This window comes from Amblyraja radiata, chromosome 19 (assembly GCF_010909765.2).
Source record: "Amblyraja radiata isolate CabotCenter1 chromosome 19, sAmbRad1.1.pri, whole genome shotgun sequence".
NCBI classification, from domain to species: Eukaryota; Metazoa; Chordata; class Chondrichthyes; order Rajiformes; family Rajidae; genus Amblyraja; species Amblyraja radiata.
In genome coordinates this window covers 22,267,952-22,289,955 of record NC_045974.1, presented here as the reverse complement: position 1 = coordinate 22,289,955, position 22,004 = coordinate 22,267,952, and the positions used below count along the sequence as shown (strand labels likewise).

Sequence of the window (22,004 nt, the reverse complement as noted above, 5' to 3'; positions counted from 1 at the left end):
CTTGGTCTGAAGACCAGAGATTTAATGGGCAGCAGAATGGGGCATCGGTGGCACAGTAGCACAGGGGCTGAGCTGCTGCTTCACATCATCAGCGACTAGGGTTAGATCCTCTTTGTTTGCTCATTCTCCCTATGACACGCGAGTTTCCACCGGTGCTCCCGTTTCCACCCATTTCCCCAAAACGTGCGGGTTTGTTGGTTAATTGGCCTCTGTAAATTGCCACCAATGTGTAGAACTAGTGCGTAAACATGTGTAGACAAATCAATGGTCAGCATGGAAGGTCAAAGTGCTTGTCTCCATGCAGTATCTCTAAACTAATCATGAAAATCTGGCTTCAAGGTGATAATAGATTTCCATCCTACGACTTCTTGTTGTACAGACAGAAATGGAAAACGTGTGTATACAGGTTCATTATGTGGCTTGGAATCAGAGGCCCCGTGGGCAATCCTTTAGTTGCCGTTGCTATTGAGTGTCGTGCATCGCAAGTTACTAATGGGTCTCGATAATGAAATCTGTGATGCATAAGGAGTCTTTTCAAACATTCAGACGGGTCTAAATCAAAGACGACAACACAGTAAGGAATGAATATAAATGCAAATAAGAATGCAATGGCGTGTAGATTTTCCACCCGTGGACTGCTGAGAGCTGCTGAAAATGGCACGCACTCATGCTGCAGAGAGGATCTGTCACCTTGTTTTCCTTTGATAATTATTCAGCTGCACCTTATTATTCCCAACCCTTCCATCACCAGTAAGTTAAATTTCATCCTCTGGCAGCTTATAATTGAACACTTAACATAACTGAAATTCAATGTATTTTGCTCTGTACAGCCATCCCAGATGGCCTTGTGAGCTTTTAATTTGTGAGATTCTACAATATTTATAAGACACATGTATTCTCAATTTCAGGGAATGGTTTTAGGAACTTAAAGAGAAAAACTAAATCGGTTTCCATTTTTATTTTCTCCATTTTAGAGAATTGCCTTTTTCCTATTTGAGGGTTTCAGCCAGAATAAAACACAGGCTAACACAGTGCCAGGGAACATTGGAAAATGACAGTATCTGAAGCGGTCTGCTGATAATTAATGTACATTCCTTATGGAGCAACAGCACTTCATATTTCGCTTGGGCAGCTTACAACCCAGCAGTATGAAAGTCAATTTCAAGTAGCCCTTGCAATCCCACTCTCCCCCCACCCTTCCCCCACCCTAGTTGTCCCACTAGTTTTTGCATCCTTGTATCCCTTCATTATCACCTCTTACCCAGCTAACAATGAGCCCCTTATTGGGTTCCACCTTTCCTTGGCCATCTGTTGCCAGCCCTGCTTTGTTCCAGCATTTTATCAACCTCCAGTTCCCCCCCCCCCCCCCCCCCCTCTACTTTCAGTCTGAAGAAGAGTCCTGACCCGAAACATCAGCCATCCTTTTTCCCCCAGAGATGCTGCCTGACCCGCTGAGTTACTCCAGCACTTTGTGCCTTCCTTCGATATAAACCAGAATCTGCAGTTCCTTTCTACATTCCTTTTCATCTTGTTTCCATTGCTGTGTGATTATAAATGGCACAAGCAAGTTAGTGCCTCTCAAACTTGAATCTCATATGCTCCATTATGGCGGAATGACACAGCACAGCCAGGGACCTTTCAGTGCATTGTTGGTTATTTGAAAGCTATCTATTTGGTCCCCTTCACCACCTATTTGCTTTGAGTAATCATTTTGATGGAGCTCAATACCAGCCTCGGATCCTTGTTAGTGAAAGGTTGAGTCGAAGGCGTTCCCTCCAATATAATTTATTTTGCAGTGTTCATTGGATTTCTGGACTATCGAATAGATTCTCTAAACCAGACCACGTGGTACATTAAAAATTTAACTCCCTGCATCCAGTATCCAGCTGTCGTGGCTTTAATTACAGTTGTTATAACAATCAGGCATCCTGTTCGACAAACAGACGTGAATTTTCATTGAGTTTTTATCCCCTTTTAAATATTAGTGGTTTTTCAGTTCTCATCTCTTCAGGACATTCCGAAGTGCTTCACAGCTAATGAAGTGTGTTTGAAGCACCGTGCACGTTGGAAGCATTTCATCCATTGCCACTTTACTTCCACATTTAAAAAGGAGAAATAACTCGCTGCAGTTGACTAGTAATTACTGCAGTGAGTCATTGTACTTGAAGCCAGCATGATGCGTATGGCTTTGTGTTGTATTTTTAGTTATCTTTTTGTGCATTGCTCCTGCACATAAGCAGGTAAATAGATTAGTAAAACTACAGACAAGGAGCATCTGGTTTAGGATTTAGAAATCATAACTTATGCTCTGTTGCACATTAGAATATTCTGCCCAACATTAGTCCCTTTTATTGGGCCGGCACTGTCACAGTGACACAACTAATAGAGCTACCACCACACAGCTCCAACATCCCGGGTTCAATACCGACATCAGGCGCAGTCTGTGCGGAGTTTATATGTTCTCTTATCAATACATACGTTTCCTGTGGTAGCTCAGATTTCTTCCTCTGTTCTAAAGACATATGGGTTTTGGAATGGAGATGAGGAATTTCTTTAGCCTGAGGGTTGTGAATCTGTGGAATTCAGTGCCACAGATGGCTCTGGAGACAAAGTCACTGGGTATTTTTAAGGCAGAGATTGATAGGTTCTTGATTAGTAAGGGTGTCGAAAGTTACAGGGAGACGGCAGGAGAATGGGGTGGGGAGGGAAAAATAGATCAGCCATGTTTATTTGAGCAGACTTAATGGGCTGAATGGCTGAAATCTGCTCGTATGTCTCATGGCCTTATGGGTTGATAAATTGTAAATTGTCCTTGCTTTGTAGATGAGAGATAGAATTTGTAGGTGGGAGGGGGTGGAGTTGATGTTAATGGTGGGACCATGTGCATGATATAGGATGAGTAAAAATAGATGCATAATGACCGGCATGGACTCATTTGGCCAAAAGCTGTTCTGTGTCCCATGATCAATGAAGTTACAGTGGGCTTCTCATTTTTGGTGTATTGTGTTAACTTTTTTCATGGACTGAGTGTACCCAAGCATCAAACCTCTGAAATTAATATTGCAGAAGAGGCCATCCGGCCCATTATATGCATGCCTGATGAAAATGGACATGAGGCTAATTCCACTTGGCAACTCTTAGCCCTGAGCCGTGGCAAATTATACCAAGGCCGTGGCTGTCATCTGGGTGGTACTTAACTGTGGTGAGTGCTTCTGCCTCCACACACTTCCAGGCAGTAAGTTCAACACCACCTCTACTTTTTGAGTGAGGTATTATTTCCTTAATGGGCCTGTCCCACTTTGGGGTTTTTTCAGGCGACTGCTGGCGATTGTCAAGTTGCCAGACAAAGCGTCAACTGGAACAGCAACGGTCAGAGTGGAACAGACGTGCACACACACACGCGCACACGCACACACGCACACACACTCCCTCCCTTCCTCCCCCCCCTTCTCAGCCCGTTATGCAGGCGGGGGATAGGGCAAGCGGGGGGAGCGCTGTCTAAAAAATTCACACAGTGCAAAGCCAAGGTGAAAGAGACACACACCATGATGAACAGGAAGGTTGGCGCTGTAAAAAGACGGCAAAAGCACAGTGTACGGTAGGTCCTTTAAAAGAGGGGGGAAAAGGAGTGGAGATAACTTTTAAGAAGCCAGAGATACACAGCTGTGAAGCTCGGCGGACATTTAACATTACCAGTCGGTTATCCTTGGGTCTGAAAACTACTGCTTTCCCCCTTTTTTTCCCCAATGAGCCAATGAAATTCACCGGTCAGCACCGGCTACAACCTACGAGAACCTCCAAGAACCTTCGACGTCCTGGCAACCCATTAGGACCTCCTGGCGACCCAACTACGGCTCGGGGAATTCTCGCAACTCTCCATGGCGGCTTCATTCTAGTCGCCGCTAATTTTTCAACATGTTGGAAAATTCACGGCGACCATAATGAGGCCGCGACTAGTTCCCAGAATGTGGGAACTCCTCACGACCATGAAGGAGACTCCCCGGCAACAACCCGCGAACATGTGGCGACCATGTGGCGACAGCATAGTCTCCTGCAGTGGCCTAAAAAGTTGCCTAAGTGGTACAGGCCCATAACACATCTCGACCAAATGACACATCCCCTCTTGTTCTTGTCCTTTCTGGAGTGAGCATTTCTGCTCAGCCTGTCGTAATTTTTATACATCTCAATATATCTTCCCTTGGCATCCATTGCTCTAAAGAACATATCCCTAGCCAAGCCAGTCTTGCTTTCTTGATAATTAATATTTCTTCACCCTCAGCAGTATCCCCTCACATCTCCTCTGCACCATTTCTTGTGCTATGGCATCCCTCCCATTGTTAGGTGACCAAAGCTTTGCACAGAACCAAATGAGATGAGGCCTTTATGGCGAGCTGTAGCTTGGACTATGGAAAAATTGCATCAAAATCTGCCGACTATTACATATGGACACAGTGGGCTGTTTCATGCGTGGGCTACTTAATCGGGGTTTGTCTTTATGTATGGCAATAATTGCACAGATCCATATGCAAAAAAATGTAACTAGCTCTCGCTATGGTACACGTGAAAATAAAAAGAACCATTGAACCAGACTGAGAGAACCAGAAATCGTGAAATAGAAAATTCAAATCTGCGGGACTATACTAAGCAGCACGATTGGAGATTAATTTTGCATTATTCAGAAGCTGAGTAAAAATCTAAATAATCATTGAACTCTTGTGTTGTAAGCTTCACCAGCTTAAAATAATTTACAGCTAGTCACTGTGTCAACTCAGTGGTCACAACCATGACAATTAATACCTAATTTTTGATTTTATTGTCACAATTAGCACACTGGAAGGTTGTAATCTACAGGCTAAGCCAGTGTTTGATTTTTTTTTTTTCTGGCAGGATTATTGGACTGAAGCAAGGTCATCAAAACACTGAATCTTAATTGTTCTTGTATTACTTGTGGTATCAGTGCACCTGGCTATAAATGTCCTCAGAACATAGATCATTTTTCAGCCAATTAATTTGATAAACTTTCATAGTCTTCAAAGGCAATGAAAGTATGTGACCGAGAAACTAATGAAAGGCAAGCTAATTGCGTAGGTAAAGATTTGTGTAGGTACCAAATTCCTCAGTGCATATATGAATGAATGGTAAATAATGGATGGTCAGGGATGATTAAAAAGCGCAGCCAAAGGTATAAGTTTGTCATTAACACAAAGCAGCATTGTTAATAGTGACCATGGACTGATTCATTTACACAATTAATAATGGAATAAACTCATACACAGAACTGTTGTAAATGGATTTCAATGTAAACAATTTTTATATTTAACTTTGGATCTAAAGTAAAATAGATTATTTCACTTAAGGTGAAAAGCAAGAAGCAATTGATTGAAACAAAGAACTGCAGATGTTGGTTTACAAAAAACAACAACAAAGTGCTGGAGTAACACACCGCAGTATCTGGAGAACATGGATAGGTGACGTTTTGGGTCTGGATCTTCTGTCAGACTGATTGTAGTGCGGGGTAGGGGGGAGGAGAAGCAAGAGATGTTCAGAGACTTGAGAACCTGTAGGCAAAAAACGTTACCCGGAGCATCTGAAGGCAGATGTTGTACAAAGCCCTGATTACATTACTCCTTGAGCAGTTCTGGGCCCCATAAATTTGGAACGACACACTAATCATTGAGGGCGTGTAATACAGATTTATTGGACTAAAAAAATTTGAATTCTAAGAAATAAATTGTAATAAATTTCATAATCTTGGTTTGTTTTTCTTGGAATTTAGGGTATTAAACTTGATTTGATTGAAATTTTAATAATAAAAACTCTGGTATACATATACATATAAATGTGAGGTTATCCACTTTGGTGGCAAAAACAGGAAAGTAGATTATTATCTGAATGGTGGCCGATTAGGTAAGGGGGAGATGCAACGAGACCTGGGTGTCATGGTACACCAGTCATTAAAAGTAGGCATGCAGGTGCAGCAGGCAGTGAAGAAGGCGAATGGTATGTTAGCATTCATAGCAAAAGGATTTGAGTATAGGAGCAGGGAGGTTCTACTGCAGTTGTACAGGGTCTTGCGTACAGTTTTGGTCTCCTAATCTGAGGAAAGACATTCTTGCCATAGAGGGAGTACAGAGAAGGTTCACCAGACTGATTCCTGGGATGTCAGGACTTTCATATGAAGAAAGACTGGATAGACTCGGTTTGTACTCGCTAGAATTTAGAAGATTGAGGGGGGATCTTATAGAAACGTACAAAATTCTTAAGGGGTTGGACAGGCTAGATGCAGGAAGATTGTTCCCGATGTTGGTGAAGTCCAGAACAAGGGGTCACAGTTTAAGGATAAAGCCGAAATCTTTTAGGACCGAGATGAGGAAAACTTTTTTCACACAGAGAGTGGTGAATCTGTGGAATTCTCTCCCGCAGAAGGTAGTTGAGGCCAGTTCATTGGCTATATTTAAGAGGGAGTTAGATGTGGCCCTTGTGGCTAAAGGGATCAGGGGGTATGGAGAGAAGGCAGGTACAGGATACCGAGTTGGATGATCAGCCATGATCATATTGAATGGCGGTGCAGGCACGAAGGGCAGAATGGCCTACTCCTGCACCTATTTTCTATGTTTCTATGTTTCCACGGGTTTATTCGGCTAGATCTAGGATATAGTGCAAAGACATGGAAGTCTATGGGTTTCATTGGGAAACACTCCAACGGCTCGAGTTATATGTGGCATAAAGTAAATGGTTATCAATGTTAGAGGTCAATAAACTCAGTTTTGAAGCTTTGTTCTGAGGATCTAGCTATGCCCAACATCTATAATATCTGTTTGGGCATCAGGGATTATGGGGAGAAGGCAGGAGAGTGGGGTTGAGAGGGGAAGATAGATCAGCCATGGACCAAATGGCATGGACCAAATGGCCTAATTCTGCTCCTCTAACTTATGAATGAATGTTCTTTCTGTTATATGGCTCGGTTGTTTTCTGGTGATTGCACAACACATTGTTCCATCTACAACGTATTAGCAAGTGAAGCAGACCATGATTGTATGCTCTACGATTCGGGCATGGTCTGAAAAGTGACACATCAGCTAGGCAATGACCTTTTCCAACAAGAGGGAGACTAACCACCTCATCACGTATGCCTGACAGTCAATGATATTGCCATCAATAAGATCCTTGCCATCATTATTTTGGTGGTCACCATTCATTAACTGGGCCAGTTTAGATTGTTAGCTGCCAGAGGAATAGTTGAGGCAGGTACTATCGCAATGTTTAAGTAACATGGATAGGACAGAATTAGGGGGGTATGCGCCAAACGTAGGCAGGTGGGACATGTTTACCGGACGCTGCATGATTCTGACTACGACACTAAGATCAGATACAGGGTACTTTGCAGTGAGTGACTCACTTCCCAGCACCCCATAGCCTGTCTACCATTCAGGGGAATAAGTGAGCAAAATGACAGTATATTGCTGGGAATAATGTAGCTCCGAGTATCAATAAAACTGAATACCAGATTCAGAACAAAGCAGTCCACCTGATGGGCAATCTGTCAACCTTTAACAGACGTTTGTTAAATTTTCCACATGTTAATATTTTGTGACCTTTTTCTTTTTAACATGTGAAATAGGATGTCAAGACTCAAAGTCACTATGGTCACAGCTACAATGATTCGTTGGCGCGGAAAAGCCACGTTGATGACTACAGCACTTGGGACATTGTCAAAGCCACACAGTAAGTGCAATATCTTTTTGGGAAAGATGCTGGAATCTGTTGTATTTTAATTTGTTTGTGAAAGATTCAATAGAAGAAATAGCTGAAAGATATAGCAGAGCCAATATTTAAATCTAGTTGACTTCTAGCTTTCATCCGCAAATGTAGGTAATCATATCTTGCATCATGTGCATTAACTTGTATTGTAGAGTGTTTTTAATAGAGATAATTTACAAGTTTAATCAGTCAAAAATAAAGTTTGAGGCACAGTGGAGCCATACTCACCGGGCAGATGGGAGACCATGATCAAAAAGGTAGTGCTCCCTTTATCAATTCTAGCCCATTGCTCTTTGGAAATGCTGGCACCTGAGATGTCCATATTTTCTAGGGCGTCACAGCACCAGAGACCTGTCTGTGGGGTTTCCTCCCATATCCCCACAAGACGTACGGGTTTGTAGGTTCTTTGCCCTCTGTAAATTGCCCCCACTGCGTGAAGGAAGTGGATGCGAAAGCGGAATAACACAGAACTAGTGTGAACGGGTGATCACAGGTTGGTGTGGAAAAAGGCCGAAGATCCTGTATCCATGCTCTATTTCTCAAATAAACTATTGAGAGAGGTGGCCAAAATCCTGGTTTGAGGAGGGTCTTAAAAGAGTGGGGGAATGTAAAGTGAATTGGAGCTGAGCTCAACTGCTAAGATGGAGCTAGAGGTATGGGTCACAGGAAGGTCGAATCAGTGATAAAAATGAACTGCCGATGCTGGTTTATACCAAAGATAGACAAAAAATGCTGGAGTAGTTCAGCATCTATGGAGAACATGGATAGGTTCAATTGCAGAAAATAGCTAGGTGATGTTTCTGGTCGGGACCCTTCTTCAGACCACCTACGTCATCTATTCATTTTCTCCGGAGATGCTGCCTAACCCTGAGTTAATCCAGCATTTTGTGTCTAAGCTTGAATCAGTGATGGAGAGCACTGGGAGATGTAAACTTGGACAGTGTTTCCACAGTAATGAGGGGTGAGGTCATTCAGGAATTAATTGTGAGAGTGAGAATTTCAAAAGAGAACCAATGAGCACCAGGAAACATTGCATGTCAGGCCAAAAAAAATGATTGACTGGATACACAAGAGACTGTAGATGCTGGAATTTGGAGTTTTGTTTGTTAAATGAATGGTTTAACAGTTTCAAGAGTCAAGGATATTTAATTGTCGTACGTATCGAAAACGGACACAATGAAATTCTTACAGCAGCATAACAGGTCTGCAAATACAGTACTCATAGGTAACACAGTAATCAAAAAGTTCAATAAATTAAACAAAACTATATTAGTTCAAAACAAAAGCCCAAAGCCCCTAGTGCAATTGTAGTTCAGTTTAGAGATACACCGCAGAAACAGGCCCTTCAGCCCACCGAGTCCGCCACGACCAGCAAGTCCACCACGACCAGCGATATTAACACTATCCAACACGCACTAGGGCCAGTTTTACATTTACACCAAGCCAATTAACCTATATACCTGTACGTCTTTGGAGTGTGGGAGGAAACCGAAGATCTCGGAGAAAAACCCACGTGGTCACGGGGAGAATGTACGAACTCCGTACAGACAGCACCCGTAGTCGGGATCAAACCCGGGTCTCCGGCGCTGCAAGGCTGCAACTCTACCGCTGCGCCACTGTGACCGCCAATCAAGAAGGTTTAGATGGTGATTATAGTGTTTGAGAGCCTGATGGTTGATGGGAAGAGGCTGTTCCTGAACCTGAGGTCATAGTTTACAGACTCCTCCACCTCTTCTAGATGACAGGAGTGCAATGAGAGCATGGCTAGGGTTTTAATGAAGTTGGCGGCCTTTTTGAGGCAGTGCCTTGTATTCATGCCTTCGATGGTGGGGAGGTCAGTACCTGCGGTGTGCACCACTTTTGGTAATCTCCTTCTTCCTGGGTGTTTGAGTTGTTGAACCATGCAGTGATGCAACAAGTGCACCTGGTGGAAGTTCCAGAGAGTATCGACACGCCGAATCTAAAGGAAGTTGGAGGAACCTGTCACGTATGGGCTCCAAGGCCATTTTCAGAGAACACTGGAAGATTTAAGTCAGAAGGTGGGGGAGAAGTGGATGAGTTGCAATGCCAGTTAAGTTTGGGCAGGGACAGGTGATAATATGGAAGCACAGAAAGCAATCTTAGCAAAGTGGTAAATTGTCTCAGGGTTAAATAAAATGTTACGGTTACACCAGTGACAACAGTTTTTCTTTTACTTAGTTTTTGAATTTGTCTGTGAATGCTGCTAATGCTTCTGTTTGAAAATATTTCCTTATTTCAGTTCTTCATAAGCCATAGGAGCAGAATTAGGCTGTTCAGCCCATCGAGTCTATTCTGCCATTCCTCTGGGTGTTACAATGAGTGGGTTGGATGTATTAATCAATTGATTTTTAATTAAAACAAAGCATGGTGGGTTTAAAAGTACTAGGCACACTGAGAGACATAAATGGGGTAGACAGTCTGACCTTTTTTCCTCAGTGCAAAAATAAAATAGTAGCGGGCATAGCTTGAAGGTGGGAGGAGTAAAGTTTAAAAGAGTTGTGCTGGGCAATTTATTTTTACATAGAGGATTGTGAGTGCCTGGAACGTGCTGCCGAGGGTGATGGTTGAAGCAGATATGATCATGGCATTTAAGAGGCTTTTGGATAGGCATATGGCTACACAGAATGGAGAGATATGGATTATGTACAGGTAGAGAATAGATGGTCTTGGGATCATGTTCGGCACAAACATTGTGGACTGAAGGGCCTGTTCTTGTGCTGCACCTGTTCTAAATGCAGAGATCCTAAACTGAAAATGGTACAGAATGCACAGCTTTATAAAATCAACATCGATAAAATGCAAAAATGAGAGAATTACGTTTGGAGAGATTTCCCTGTAGATTATTTAGCAGTGGAGCTCTTTGACTCAGGATGGTGTTGAACAGCAGATGGACGGAGCTGAGCTGCTTAATGCCAATGCAAATGCTCGAAATGATGGGGAATTTGCAAGTTTCGCAGACAAACCCAAGGGAAGAACATGTTGAATTATTTCCGTTGCCCGGCTCTTTCAATCAATCTGCATCCATGCACATTTGTTTACGAACACAAGTAGGTTGATTTCTTTGCCCCCAATAACCACTCAACAAAGTTCAAATTTTGTTTATTTTTGTTTTTGTGCAGGGAAGTAAAAATGGATCAGGCAAATTCATGCCCGATGCAGATGCAACTCATCCAACCTTCCATTCATTCCGTCATCACTCTCTTCGCCAGATTCACAAAGCTCCATCATATTAATAATATTCAATGACACTTTACTGTCACATGTACCTCGATACACTAAAATTCTTTGTTTTGCTTGCAGTTCAGTAAAATCATTCGAAGCATAAGCACGATCATAAGTACAAAAGTACGATGATTGTAGTGTAAGAATAGTTGACTTCACCGAGGCAGTGCGCAAAGACGAGTGGCATTTAGTGCCTTTAAAGTTCTTAAAGAAGATAGTGTCCTATCTTGGCCATAAAGGCCCATTGCCCTGGCAGCATCTCTAGGTCGGTGTTGCAGGGGTTGGTCTGGCCTGACGATTCACTCAATGTCCTCCACTGCTGCTCTGCCGCTACAGGCCGCGCCCGATCAACATGATCCCCAGACTGCTGCAGGGCCCACTCCACTGACACATCGACCTGTGATCACGCCACGATCATGCCGTGCCCTCGCCTTCCGCAACCACCGCTCTGCCCCCGTGCAGCGGGGCGCCTCCAGCGCCTGACCCCAGAATGCTTCCAAGGGCGTGGGAGGCAAATCCCCAGCCCGCTCCCTAGCACTGATTCTCTGCCCAATCTGCCACCAACACCGCTAACTTCAAGGACGCAAGCTGGCTGTGCTGAGGCCTGAGAGGTAGGGAAAAAAAATTGGCCAGCCCGAATGCTGTGGGTCAGATGAGTTCTTCTGCACCTCACACTTCAATAATTCCACAATGGGTGACATTGACCCGTGCTTGCAGACCTTGCGAGTTCAACCAAGCACAAAGGAACAATTCCAGTCAAGAGACAGATCTTATCATCCCATCACGCAGGACTGAATTTAAATGTGAGTGCTTTGCTTGAGATGCTGTCAAATGCATTGCCGGCCCTCTCCCTTAATTCACTCTCCAGATTGGCCTCTATCTTCGATGATGTGAGGAAGCTAATTAGGTGCCCTCTTGAACCCTTCCTATTGTGTGGAGCAGACGCTTTCCCTGTGCTGTTAAGTTTCTTTGTTCTGCTTTCGATCCACTGGCTGCCTCACTTGGCCCATTTAATAGGCGGCTCAGTGTCGAACCATGTTGACAGAGGATATTGACTGGAGATGGGCCAAACTGAGACAAGTTCAAGATGACAAGAGTCTGTACTGAAGGACATTAATGAACCTGTTGTTTTTTTAATGAGAATCCAACAATGTTGGAGTCAATCAGCTGGTCACAGCTGTTTGTCTTGTAATTTAAATATTTAAATGTTAAATCTCTATGAAAAAAATCTATATTTTCGAATTCTACCTTTGCGTGCCAAATGCAAGGATTTACATGAATTGTAAAATTTGATATAGAGTGTTGCATTGCCTTGCAAAAGGTTCACCTTTGAAAGCATTTGTTTTACAACTCAGTATTATAAGCACTTATGACCAGTGCTTTGTCTCTGTGTAGTTATTGCCCACAAACTGGCTGATAGTCTATTTCGCATATCGTTGGAGCTCGGGCCAATCAATGTGGCATGCTGTTTTATTTGCTATTTTATTTCAGTTTTGTGTAGATTTCAATTGCAATTCTAGTGTTTATAATGTTTAAATGTTATGTTTTTAGTTTACCTGCGCCTTTATAATGTATAAGCCTTTTGCCAGCAAACTGCAGCAGAAGCAGGGAGAGCAACTGGCACATGCCTGGCAAAGGAAGTCTGTCCTTTCCCGTGACATTTGTAAAGTGAGGTAAACTGAAAGATGCTCAGCATAACAAAACGCAAAATGCTGGAGGAACTCAGTGAGTCAGCCAGCATCCGTAGAGGGAACGGACAGATGACATTTTAGGTCGAGACCCTTCTTCAGACTTTGTGATATAATTGGGTGTATCAGAGCAACAAATTTATTCCTAAAACTAAATCTAGTCGATTGAACTGGTTTCAACCCCAGAAAATGCAAAGAATGTTTGGAAATTTAGTCTGGTTTTAGAATGCCTTTGTAGATAATAGTTGAGATAAAAGCAAAAATATTTCAGATAGGCAGCACCAACTGGCATTTCTATAATGCCTTTAATGTTGCACAAACATTACATGCTGGTGCAATTACTATTTTGTCATTGAATTGCTTAATAGCTGAAAACTTCACAAACTATGACTTTAGACTTTTTTTAAAAGAGCTACAGCGTGGAAACAAGCCCTTTGGCCCAATGAGTCCGTGCTGACCAACCCATTCAGCAGCACTATCCTACGCACGTGGAACAATTTACAGTTACAGAAACCAATTAACCTGCGTCTTTGGGATGTGGGAGGAAAGCGGAGCACCCGGAGAAATCCCGCACGGTCGCAGGGAGAATGTACAAACTCCGTACAGACAGCACCCATAGTCAGGATGGGATCCGGATCTCTGCTGCTGTAGGATAGCAACTCTGCCTCTGCACCACTGTGCAGCCCTGTGCTACGGTGCCGCCGGTAATTAAGGAAAGAAATGTGGAGAGGCTGCGGCAGAGAATTCCAGCGCTTTGGACCGAACACAAGTGCCAATGGAAGTACAATTAATTTGGGAATGAAGAAGTGGCCAGCATTGAGAGAAGCAGATGTTGCAAAGGTTTACAAGAGATGACCGAGAGATGTTGAAATGAGAATTTTAAAACTAAGATTTGGTTTAATTTAAAGAAAAAGCACGGAAACAGGCCCTTCGGCCCACCGTCTCCACGGCAACCATCGATCACCCGTTCACACGAGTTCTATGTTATCCCACTTTATCATCTACTCGCTACACACTAGGGACAATTTACAGCCGTCAATTAACCTATAAACCCGCATGTCTTTGGGTTGTGGGAGGAAACCGGAGTGTACATATAAATTTACAAGGTCACTCCTCAGCTTCATGCCCTCCAGGGGAAAAAGTCGCACACAATCCAGCTTCTGAGGAACAAGTGGCAAATTGGATCCAAAATTGGCCTGGTGACAGGAAGCTGAGGATGATGGTGGAGAGTTGTTAATGTGTTGAGCGTTGCTCAGACGTGGCACCAGAACTGATCATGCGCACTTTCTTTGGTTACCTCTCATTGCTCAAATATAATGTCGTTTCTGCAGTTTGGTTAATCGTCAAACTGAGCAATTGCTGTTTTTTTACTTTCAAACTATAGAAATTATAAATTTAGATTTGCGAGTTGGTTGAAATTGTCTATGTGCTAGCTTTATCAAATGAAGAAAATTAGATATTAATTCAATAAGGTGATGGTTAAACCTTTGTCCAATTTTTTAAAACAGCAAAAAATGGATTGGAGGAACTCGGCAACATCTGAAGAGGCAAAAGGATGATTGACACTTCCGGTCAATCTATTTTTTAAATACAGGTCCACCACGGATTTTCCAGCAACTGCTTGTCTGTTACCTCCTTTAGTCTGGACAAAATGACAAGAGCACACTTGAACCCCCCCCCCCCCCCCCCCCCCCGGAAGTCCCCTCAAAACGTGGCCCCTAGGCTGGGTGAGACTTGACTTCATCGGGACTTCCACGGCCGATCGGTGGATCGAATTTGCCACTTGTGGCCAGGGCTCTGGAACTCCCATCCGACCGGAGCTGGCAGATCCATTCCCATAGCCAACCTCCGAGGCCGACTTTGTGGGCCCATATCTCGATCCCCGAGGCCATGACCTCTGTTGGTCCAGCTAAATGGATAATACAACAAGGGTCTAGAACTAAGGGTGCTGGAAAATCGGCGGTGGACCTGTAGTTTATTTGGATTAGGCGTGGACAGCTGTTACTTTGCTTCCACTGCACACTCAGTTCAGTCTTTGTTAAAAAAAATACTTTTGGCTCAATTAGTCCTTTCCAAAAGATCTACCATTCTCTGCCCATGAAGCTGCTGCGTTAGAAAGACAGTAGTGTGGGAAAAATGCAAGTGATTTACTTTCTCAGCCTTAGTTGTTTGGTGGAAGCAAGATCCCTAGCAGCTATTATGTTCTCCTTTATATCATATCATCACTGCCACATTTGTACTGCACAAAACTTTTGCTTTCAGTGGAGAAAAGATCGATCAAGGTTGGAATTTCTTGCTGACAAAGCCATCCCTGTTGAGTAAATCTGAACGTGCAATGTTTTTTTTAGTGCCTGTGTAAGAAAGAACTGGTGATGCTGGTAACATCGAAGGTAAACACAAAATGCTGGAATAACTCAGTGGGTGAGGCAGCATCTATGGAGAGAAGGAATGAGCGGCGTTTCGGTTCGAGACCCTTTATCATACGGCCTCTAAACTATCCTGATGTGACAATGTTGCACCTCTGACTATGACTTTCTAGACATATCTTTCCACTAAGGAAGGACTGCAAAAGTAGGGGTACAGTTCCACCTCTGATGTTCCAGAGCCTCCCTGGATTATCTGTTTTGCTGGACCAACAGAGGAGTCCAATGGTACCGGTACAGTCCGCTGAGGAGCCGAGATACCAGCTCGCAGAGTTGGCCATGGAAATCGGCTATGGGGACAGATCTGCTGGCTCTGGCCAGGCTGGAGTTCCAGAGCTCCGGCCGCAGGGGGCAGATTCAACATGCCGATTGACACCGATGTTCCGATGAGGTTGAGATCGGCCGCCTTACCCGGCCTAGGCACCACAATTTTGGGGTGACTCCCGAGGGGAATCTCGTAATTTTGTCTGGATTAAAGGAGGCGCCAGACCATCGGTTGCGGGAAAATTGTTGGTGGACCTGTATTGAATATAAGGTGGCTATTAATTGACCCAGCAAGTAGTTGAAATATGGAGCTTAGTGGGGAGAAGGCAGGCACGAGTTATTGATTGGGGACGATCAGAGAAAAAATCACAATGAATGGCGGTGCTGGCTCGAAGGGCCGAATGGCCTCCTGCACCTATTTTTCTATGTTTCTATGATTGGTCACTGAAACTAATAGCATGCAGAGCATTTAAGTGGATGTTAGATAAATGTGAATTGGAGAAACACATGAAGGTGGGATCAAGGAGGTGAGAGTTGGCTGACATAAAGTATCATTGTTGGAGTGGACCTTTCAGGCTGAATGGCCTGATTCTTTGCTATTCTTATGTAATTTTCTGATCGGCCAAATGGAGACATAGTGAATTAATAAGGGCAATCACATATATTTATGAAAACGTTTCTGTCTCTGTCGTGAAAGTGAGGCATGATTCTACGGCACAGTAATGTGGAAAGTACAAAATGCTGGGGTAACTCAGCGGATCAGGCAGCATCTCTGGAGAACATGGATAGGCGACGTCTCAGGGTCAAGACCCTTCTTCAGGCTTTGAAGACCCACGACATCACCCATCCAAGGTCTCCAGGAGAAGTGGCCTGACCCGCTGAGTTACTTGAGCATTTTGTCTGTCTTTGGTAAACCAGCATCTGCAGTTCCTCGTTTCTGCATAGTAATGTGGGTTGTATAATACTTAGCAAGTTATTTATATCAATTCAATGATTCGTATGTGTTTACAAGTGTTGGTGGATTGAGGAGGAGTGGGAGGTTTGAGACATTAGAGCAAAGGGCGGCTCTGAATACGTGCAGTTTTTAGCAATTGGCATTGGATAGAAAATTGCATCAGGAATTCCTGGTACCCTTGCTTTGACCCTCTCTACCATGTACTCTAGCCTGAGTATTATGAGACCACTTATTACTTACCCCTCACCCCCAAGAGAATCGCTGCAATATGTTTGAATGATTGAGATCAGGAATTTCACGGACTGACTGAATTAGAGTTATTCTATACAATACAACTTCAAGTTAAGCATCAAAGTATATTTTTCAGTCAGTTGTGTGTAAGTGCGGAGAAATAAGATGGAAATCAATGATGATTATGATGCAGGATTAACAAAAAGCTTACAACCAAAGCATAATGAAGAGACAAGTAGAGCAATGTTATTTTCCTTCCTTTCTAGGTATGGTATATTTGACCGATGTCGAGAGCTGGTGGAGGCAGGTTATGATGTACAACAGCCTGATAAAGAAAATGTAACACTTCTTCACTGGGCTGCTATCAATAACAGAATTGATCTGAGCAGGTAGGTCTTTAACTGTCATGAACAAATTGTTAAAAAGGCTATAATAAACCATTTTTATAAACAATCCTGTCAATTAACAAATCCACTGCCCATAGTCTAGTTCTGGGCTATTCTGAAAATTGCATACATGCATTAAGTATTTCTCAAGCTTTTACAGAATGCCTGCAACCTATATTTGGTGTGTTGACCTAAAACTATGCCTATTCTTCTCTTCTGCCTTATTGATTGCATTCTCAGGTTCACAGATTGCATAATAGCTGGTGATAGAGGGCAACTGATTCCTAAACTAGGCCTAGGTTTACGTCAGGGCAGAAATTGTCAAGGAGATGGGAAAAGGCTTGGATAGAGTGGATGTGGAGAGGATGTTTCCACTAGTGGGAGAGTCTAGGACTAGAGGTCATAGCCTCAGAATTAAAGGATGTTCTTTTAGGAAGGATACTGAGGTGAAATTTATTTAGTCAGATGGTGGTGAATCTGTGGAATTCTTTGCCACAGAAGGCTGTAGAGGCCAAGTCAGAGATAGATAGATTTTTGATTGGTACAGGTGTCAGAGGTTATGGGGAGAAAGCAGAAGAATGAGGTTAGGAGGTCAGCCATGATTGAATGGTGGCGTGGACGTGATGGGCCGAATGGCCTAATTCTACTCCTATCACTTATGACCTTAAACTGTGGCCAAGACTAAATTATTGAGCTTGGACTTGCTGCTGAGGCAGGTCGCCTGTATTTTCCAATATAAAACCCAGCTGAAGATTTTGGTGAATCTTCAATGTAGATCTGGTGCTAAGTGCAATTAGAGCGGCACAGCGGCGCAGCTGGTCGAGCTGCTGCCTCACAGCACCAGAGACCCGGATTCAATCCTGACCTTGGGTGCTGTCTGTGTGTGGAGTTTGCACGCTCTTCCTGTGATCTCGTTGGTTTCCTCCGAGCGCTCCAGTTTCCTCCCACATCGTAAAGACGTGCGGGTTAATTGGCCTGCGTAAATCGCCTGTAGTAGGTCGTGAGTGGATGAGAAAGTGGGATAATATAGAACTAGTGTGATTGGGAGATCGGTAGTCAGTGTGAACTTGGTGGATCGAAGGGCCTGTTTTAATACTGTATCTCTAAACTAAACTAAGCAGGAAGCTTGAAACTTTGCTAGCTGACAGATTGGTCAAGCACCTTGAATTCCCCTTGGATTTATTTAGAAATCCCACTGTTCAATCCGTTCACACCAATACTATTTAATAATTAAACTATAAACAGTACAATATATATTTTTAATATTGGGTAAATTTAAATTCCCAGCCACTATTTACAAGCATGCCCTCCTCCTGGCTCCTTGGCTTCACAATCTGAAACTCTTCATACCTGTCTCCTACCTATTGTTCTTATCTCTGGCCTTTGTTCCAATAATTTACCTGACAAAAAATTTGCTTTGCCTGTGTCAACCTATTACCTGCCACATTTATTTGTACATTTCTGAATGGTTTTCGTATATCTTTATCTTCCGCTGTCTGTTTGCAGTACACCGTGATTACGACCTTTTTTGTGTGTAAGCCTCATCCCCCCCTCTTTACTACAATCATGGGCTCTTTGATTAATATTATAATCTCACCTCTCCTTTGACATTCCCCCTCCCCATCCTGTCAAGCCTGAAGATTTTACATCCTGGAACATTGGAATCTTTCTTTCTTCAGTATCATGTTCCCATCTGCTTCTCAGTGTCCACGAATCATCAGTGTCGAAAGGAACCGCAGATGCTGGTTTCTTACTCCCCTCTACTTCCAGTCTGAAGAAGGGTTCCGATTTGAGACGTTACCCATCTTTTTTCTCCAGAGATGCTGCCTGACCCGCTGAGTTACTCCGGCACTTTGTGTCTACCCGCGAATCATCTGCCTTACTTGCACGTGGAGTGAATGTTGTCAGACATTCCCCAGCAGCTTTGCCGAGGGATCTGTGCACTGAAACTATGCCAAGGACTGCTAACCCATTCTTTTGCAGGGGGGAGGGATACGGCTGTGAAGGAGAAGGGCTAGTGTTGGGGAGAATTAAATCACCTAAAATACTCAATTAACGAGATTGAGATTAACCGAAATTCAATGAAATACAAGCACATAAAAAGCAAAACACTGCAGATGAAGGACATATGAAGTAAATAGCCGAGAATGTTGAATGTACTCGCATGGCATCTGTGCAGAGGAATGGTTCATGGCTTGGGTCCGTAAACCTTCCTTCAGATCTCTCTTCACAAACGCTGCCTAACATGCTGAGTGTTTCCAGCCGTCTGTTGTTTTCACACCCGTCCCCCTAGCTCCATGGCTTCATAATCCACAACTCTTCATACCTGCCTCACACCTATTATTCTTACCCATGGCCTTTGTTCCAACCAGCTGCCTGTTTAAATCCCCCAGGCCTGCGTTGACCTACTACCTGCCACACTTCATCCTGCCTCTCCATTTTTCCATCTTTCTTCTCCACCCCCCCCTCACCGCCCCCAACACCCCACCTACAATTCAGGGACAGTTTGTTATCAGCTGTAATCAGTCCTGAGCTACTATCTACTTCATTGAAAACCCTCGGACTATCTTTAATCAGACCTTACTATACTTTATCTTGCATTCAACGTTATTCCCTATATCATGTATCTGTACACTGTGGATGACTCGATTGTAATCATGTATTGTCTTACCACTGGCTGGTTTGCACGCAACAAAAGCTTTTCATGTGACAATAAGCTAGTCTAGGGAGCGGCTCTGACCTCTCTCATCTACCACATTGGAGACCCTCAAACTATCTTTAATCGGACTTTATTGGACTTTAGCTTGCATGAGACGTTATTCCCTTTATCAGTACACTGTGGACGGCATGATTGTAATCATGTATAGTCTTTTCTTTGACTGGATAGCACGCAACAAAAAAGCTTTTCACTGTACCTCGGTACACATGACAATAATAAACTAAACTAAATCAGTCTGAAACGTCACCTATCCATGTTTCGGGCCCCTCTGATATTTTATTTACGCAGTCACATGGATATTGTCTGCAGGAGGCAACCCCGATACATGGAGGAGGGCAGCATGGCAGAGGGATGTCGGGTCGCGGGCCTGCAGCAGTTTGGGGCTTACCTGGGTCGGGGAGCTCTGGTACTTCCAACACTTGGACCAGAGTATTATTTTGCTTTCCTTGTAAACGGCACCAAAATATGGCGACTGTGCATTTGTAGTTGTGCAAAAGAATTTCACTCTGCTGTGCATACCTGACAATAAAAACCCATTGAACTATTCTTGGCAGGGCCCACAGCCAGTTGCTCAGCTGTCACCTTCCACAGACATAGAAACATAGAAAATAGATGCAGGAGTAGGCCATTTGGCCCTTCGAGCCTGCACCACCATTCAATATGATCATGGCTGATCATCCAACTCAGTATCCTGTACCTGCCTTCTCTCCATACATCCTGATCCCTTTAGCCACAAGGGCCACATCTAACTCCCTCGACGATTTAAAACTATTGGCAATTTGAGGTCTGCATGGTTGTTTGTAATCTCCTGAACAGAAAGTGATAGTTGAAGACCCTGAAGAGAAGATTCTATTTAAAAGCGGGGCACCTATTTATCTTATTTTGCAACTGATTTTGTTTGAGACACATTTATCATTTTTGTTGGCCTCTGCTAATCCCTCCTCCTCCTCCTATGTTTTCACTCCCACCTCTTTACCAGCTTTATCCTCCCCACTGTGATCTGAAGAACGGTATTGACTGGAAACGCCCTCTGTCTATTCCCTCAGACGTGCTACCTGACTAGCTGACTTTCTCCACCACTTAATTTTTTGCTTTTATTTATTTTCATTATCCCCTTCTAAATAACGTGTGTTTTTGACACCTTCCTGATATGAAGAAAATACATTGCCCTGTAAGACAAGTGATGAATTTCTTCTCTTGAAAGGAATTTGTGTACCAGAGATAATCAAGCATTAGCTTGAGTGGTTAACAGTGTATTTGCAGTTCGCATGTTTAGCTTCAGTGAAACTTCAAAATGTCTTTGCATGGACATCAATCCCCTGTGTAAAGTGAAGTGAAACTTGAACCAAGCCGTGCTTCTGTCACCGTGTCCTCTAGAGCCTGGACACCAGGTTCAGGATTCACATTATAGCCCGGATACCTGGTGCAGTTGTGGCATGAATAGCAGGTGGAAATTTATGTAGTGCCGTATTACAATTCTGTGCTTGTATAGCGAGAACAGTATCAACAAAAGCTTATAGACACAAGGGGGAAAAAAATGCCTAGTGTAGTTGAGCCCTAACCCCTCCCCTGTATCCACCTATCACTTAAGATAAACACAAAATGCTAGAGTAACTCAGTGGGTCAGGCAGCATCTCTAGAGAAAATTGATAGGTTTAGGTAGGGCCCCTCCTTTAAACTGTGGGGGGGGGGGGAGGAGGAGGATGGAAGGTGGAAAGAGGAAAGAAAGCAGGAATTTACCTCCTCCCTTCTCCACACACAATGTCTGAAGAAGGGTTCTGACCCAAAACATCACCTATCCATGCACTCCAGGGATGCTGCTTGACCTGCTGAGTTATTCTAGCATTTTGTGTCTTTAATCAATAGAACCTTTTCCACCCGGCTTAAGCTTCACATATTCATTCCAAAATCCGTGTGATATTTTGTTGGATATCACTGCTGCGATTTTTGTCAAGCATTTGAAATGCAAGTTGCTAAGAGTTGTGAGCAGCAGATTAGGTATTCCTGCGTCACCCTGCCAATGGAAAAGTTGGGACATTTAGAAACAATTGAATGAAAGTCCATTAACATTTAGTTTTGTGCACAGTTTCTCGCCACTTGTGGGATAATCCTGGGTTTTGATTGGCAATTAATTATTCTTTTTTTAACCATGGACACTGATGTTATAAGCCATAATGCCATGTTTATCATTATTATTGTTAATTTTGATATTATCAAAGAGATTTGCTTATATAGCTGGGAAGGTGAGGGGAAAAAATGGTTTTACTGCATAATCCAAAATTTCATTCCAATAGATGGGAGAAGTAGTACAAATAGTTGTTGAAATGAAAGCAA

The 22,004-nt window shown here is 43.3% G+C and overlaps 1 protein-coding gene across 2 annotated transcripts in view; it reads left to right on the top strand.

Annotated features, from left to right (window-relative positions):
* zdhhc17 (zinc finger DHHC-type palmitoyltransferase 17) overlaps nt 1-22,004 on the top strand; it is an 81,469-nt gene that overhangs the window by 23,061 nt on the left and 36,404 nt on the right. The window contains exons 2-3 of one of the 2 annotated variants that reach the window (XM_033037976.1): nt 7,622-7,725; nt 16,832-16,954. In XM_033037976.1, the coding sequence (XP_032893867.1) occupies nt 7,622-7,725; nt 16,832-16,954 (227 nt within the window). The remainder of the gene's footprint in view (nt 1-7,621; nt 7,726-16,831; nt 16,955-22,004) is intronic. The other variant, XM_033037975.1, reaches the window with a different exon arrangement.